The sequence below is a fragment of the Ursus maritimus genome, unplaced genomic scaffold (genome assembly GCF_017311325.1).
Source record: "Ursus maritimus isolate PB19 unplaced genomic scaffold, ASM1731132v1 scaffold_15, whole genome shotgun sequence".
In the NCBI taxonomy this organism is placed as follows: domain Eukaryota; kingdom Metazoa; phylum Chordata; class Mammalia; order Carnivora; family Ursidae; genus Ursus; species Ursus maritimus.
Genome location: NW_024423897.1, coordinates 62843071 through 62846934, shown reverse-complemented (window position 1 = coordinate 62846934; position 3864 = coordinate 62843071). Strand labels below are relative to the sequence as shown.

The following is a 3864-nucleotide window of genomic DNA, read 5'->3' as shown; positions in this document are numbered from 1 at the left end:
AAAAGTTTAACCCAAGATCAGGTTTTTGGAAGTGCCTGGCCTCTATCTTAATGTCCACTGGGGAGAGAGCTCAGCCCTGTCCCACAGGTGAGAGCGGGTTGTGTACTCCCAGGGCCGTCTGCGGTGGCACGAGGACCCTGCGTGCCCCGTGCAGCTCCGTAGTGCCAGCAGCAAAAGCCGTGAGCAGCGCACGGCAGGGCATCCGTCTGCTGTTACACGGAGTGCGAGCGCACTTCCTCCCTGGCACCCTAAGAAGGGGCAACAGAGCAGCCTGGTCCTGCAGGCTGGTCGTGTGGGGACTGGGAAAGAAGGCGATGCCAGGAGGGGGCGTCCGCGGGGGCTCTGGAGGCAGCCGGGCAGGGGTCTCCCCCCTCCCTGCCGCCCCAGAGCCCTTCCTGGGCCCAGGGACCCACGCTGGAAGCACATGCCTTGCAATGGCTCCCAGTGGTGCCCGCGGCCCTGTCCCTGCAGCGGCCCTGTCCCGTCAGAGCCCGGGGCAGCCTCCCTCCCGGCGGACATCTCCTCGGCTGCTGGGCCCCGCCTGTTGCAGACCCGCCCCGTGAGCCAGCAGACCTTCCGAGAGCCAGGAGCGCTCTGTCCCTCTGGGTGGCCCCTCCCGGGAGACCCCCTTCTCCACGCGGAGGGGCCGTCCGGGCTGGTCCTCACCAAGCCTGGGGGCAGCGTGCACCCAGAGCTGCGGGTGCCTGTACGGGCGGTTTCCCTGTGCCCAAGGATTTCAGGGCCTTTCATGTTTCTGCTCAACGCCTCCTGCAAAATTACCAGTTTGTACATTGGGGTGAACGTTCCAGTTTTTTTCATGATTTTTGTTTTGCGGGTTGTTGGGCCTTGCTCTCAGAAGGAGCACGCTAGGATGCCATGCTTTTGTAAACACGGTGTGTATTCTGGCTGTGAAGAAGGCCCATGTCCCTTCTCCTCCTGCTGGTGCACACAGGCCACCCTCGAGAGCATGGGCGAGGGGTTGCTGGAAGAGTCTGGCCGGCGGCACCCGGCCCCTCGCCGGGCGACCTGAGAGCACGCGGCAGGCGCCCTGTTTCCTGCGGAGCCTTGCGCCTCCAGAAGGCCCCTGAGGGCTGGGCCAGTGCAAGGGTGCCGTCAGGCCGCCCCTGGGGTTCCGGATGGTTTGGGTGAACTGCAAGGGGCCGGGGACAAGGCTGTTCCACGGCGGATTGTGGCCTCGTCCTCCTGCCGCTGGGCAAGAGCTGCCCGTGGCCACCGACGTGCCCTGGACAGCAGCTTGTAGACTTGACCTCCCTGGGAGAATGCTTCTGGTTCCCAGTCTGTCTGGGAAGCAGGAGGAGAGCTGCAGGGGTAAGTGGCCCCCAGGGACGCCCACGGTGGCGTGGACTTCAGGCCCACTTGCAGACAGGAGTGGGGTCCAGTCCCCTCCCCCTGCCAGTAGCCTGGGGGTGGCAGCGGGTCCATCCGGAAACTTCCGCCATCCCTTGCCAGGACCCTAACCAAGCACTGCTGTGGCACAGGGGCCCCCATTCCTCCCCCGCCTGCTGCCTGATGAGACAGGCATTTGGGGTGTTGGGTTCCCTCTGGGGATGAGCCCCTGGGCCCCATGCCAACTTGGACGCCAGGCCGGGGTCTGCAGCCCCGAGACAGGAGGGCCCCCAGGTGGCCCAGGAGGACTCCAGCCACAGAGCGAGGGGTCCCGGGTCCACACGCACACATAGCCTCCCCTTCCCGCCCTCCACTGGGCTCAGAGCCAGAGACGTGCGGGCAGCCCCGGATGCCCGGCTCCCGGAGAGCCGCCCCGGGAAGGGCTCTGCTTCTGGGATGGCCGGTTTCCAGGCCGTCCAGGGACCCTTTGATTCAGGGAGGCTTCCCTGATCATACTGTTGCTGTTGCTTTCTCCGTGTTGTCTACTTCTCCGAATTGTTTCCGAGACTGTGAACTTCCAGGCTGCAGCTTCCGTCCCTAAGCTGTCCTGCAGATGTGCTGGTCTTGAGATGGGCTGAGGAGGCCCAGGGGCTTCTGCCTGGCGGGCGCCCCCACGCCCTCGTCCCTGTTCTTGCAGGAAGCGGCAGGAGCGGCTGGGGAGCCCTCCGTGGGCAGCCTGGTGCCTGCCTTTGCCCGTCTCCTCTGCAGAGGCCGAGCCGCTCACCCAGGGCACACAGGGCTCACTTTGCTGCTGCTGCTGTGGTCACGGGCAGCCACGGCCTCTGGACACGGTGCCGATGGGGCTGGACAACACCGTGGGGGGGGGTGCTTTCTAAACTCTGAGGCTCAGTGAGGCATGGAGGGCTTGGTGTTTCTGGGCTGAGAGCACCTGACAGCCCAGGAGGCTGGAGTCTAGGGCCGGTGCCCGGGGCTTGCGCCTGGGTCTCCACTGTTGAGCCTCCTGGCCTCACTGCCCTGTTCTCCCTGCAGGAGCCGCCCAGCAGGGACCTGAAGGAGGGGCCTTTCTGGGAGGACCAGTGTCCCCTCGAGGGTGAGTCCTTCTCCCCAAAGCTCATAAATTAGCCGTGCCCAGAGCACACGCCCGAAAGCTGCCGTCAGAAGAAGCGGAGCCCTGGCGACGGGGACCCTGCTCCCCAGAGTGTCCCACCAAGCCCAGACCAATGCAGGCGAGCCACGTTCTCCAGTCTTAAAGGCCATTGGGTCTTGAAATATACTTGGAAAGACATTTCTCTGGGACTCCTTACATGAATTAGGGGATTGGGATTTTGGATCCGGGGATCTGAGAAGCAACTGTCGGAGTCACAGGGGCCTCTTTGGACTTCCCATGAGCCTGTGCTTGCAGGTGGGACGGCCGGGCTCCGCGTGAAAGCCATTTGGCGAATCCACGGGTCAGGTCTGGGTGCCCGAAACGGGCAGTGTGAACTGTTGACGGACTGGAGCCCCTGCCATGCCTGTGTGTCTGTGTGGAGCGTGACAGGTGATCAGACGTGCCTCACCTGGGTGGGGAGCTGTGTGGGGTGCAAGGAGGCTGAGCAGAAGGCCCCCTTCAAGGGCTCCGAGACCCTCCCCGCTGGGGACTCAGGCCCTAAACGGGTTCCCCACTCCCACCAGTATGAGCACTGGTCAGCAGCTGCTAAGCTGGGACGGGCCTGAGCTCCAACCCCAGAGAACAGATGAACGCTGGTTGTCCGTCTGTCCCCACCGGACGAGGCGCTGCCCAGCGGACACGCAGCACACACACGTGTCCCCGGGTCCTGGCGTCCAGGGAAAACTGGACTGTGTGGATGGGGTGGGGAGCAGGACGAGGCAGTGGCCCTCCCAGAGGTCCCCGGGCAAGGACGTCCCACGGCCGGCCCGGGCACCTCCTCACCCCGTGCGCCTGCACAAGCGGGGGCCACATGCCTGCCCCTGCTAGCCCAGGGGAGGGCCGCCCTGCCCCTGCACAGGGCCCACACGCCTCCTTGCTCTGAAGGATGGGCTCTCGGGTCAGGCCCTGGTGGCGGGGGTCAGAGGCTGGTGAGGGCTCCGTGGCTCCCTGGCCGCACCTCCTGCGTCCCCGACGGGCCCGGAAAGGACCTTCCCAACCCTCTCCTCCCTCCAGTGGTTCTCCCCGCTGAGAAAGCCGTGGGCCGTGAGGGCACAGGACAGATCTTCAGCGTGGCCGATGGAGAGAGAGCAGCAAGCCGGGAGGGCCCACGAGGGCCGGGCAGGAAGCACCTCAACATCGATGTAGGTCTTTGCTCCTGCCGCCCCTGGGGAGGCCGGGGCAGGTGCCGTGGGCCCTGAATGGGCATCTGCAGACTCTGCAGTCTGGCAGGTGCGGCCGAGGTCGGGGGTGGGGGAGGCTGGAGCTGCTTTTAAAAGCGGGAACCTGCTCCCAGTGGAGGTCAGCAGGCTCCAGCGAGGCGGCGGGGGGGGGGGGGGGGGGGGGGGGGG

At 65.6% G+C, this 3864-nt stretch overlaps 1 protein-coding gene across 1 annotated transcript in view; it reads left to right on the top strand.

Annotated features, from left to right (window-relative positions):
* The first annotated feature begins 424 nt into the window (after positions 1-424).
* The window catches only part of NKD2 (NKD inhibitor of WNT signaling pathway 2), a 7486-nt gene continuing 4046 nt past the window's right edge, over positions 425-3864 (top strand). The window contains exons 1-3 of the mRNA XM_040630191.1: positions 425-706; positions 2398-2458; positions 3530-3657. Coding sequence (XP_040486125.1) covers positions 425-706; positions 2398-2458; positions 3530-3657 — 471 coding nt within the window. The remainder of the gene's footprint in view (positions 707-2397; positions 2459-3529; positions 3658-3864) is intronic.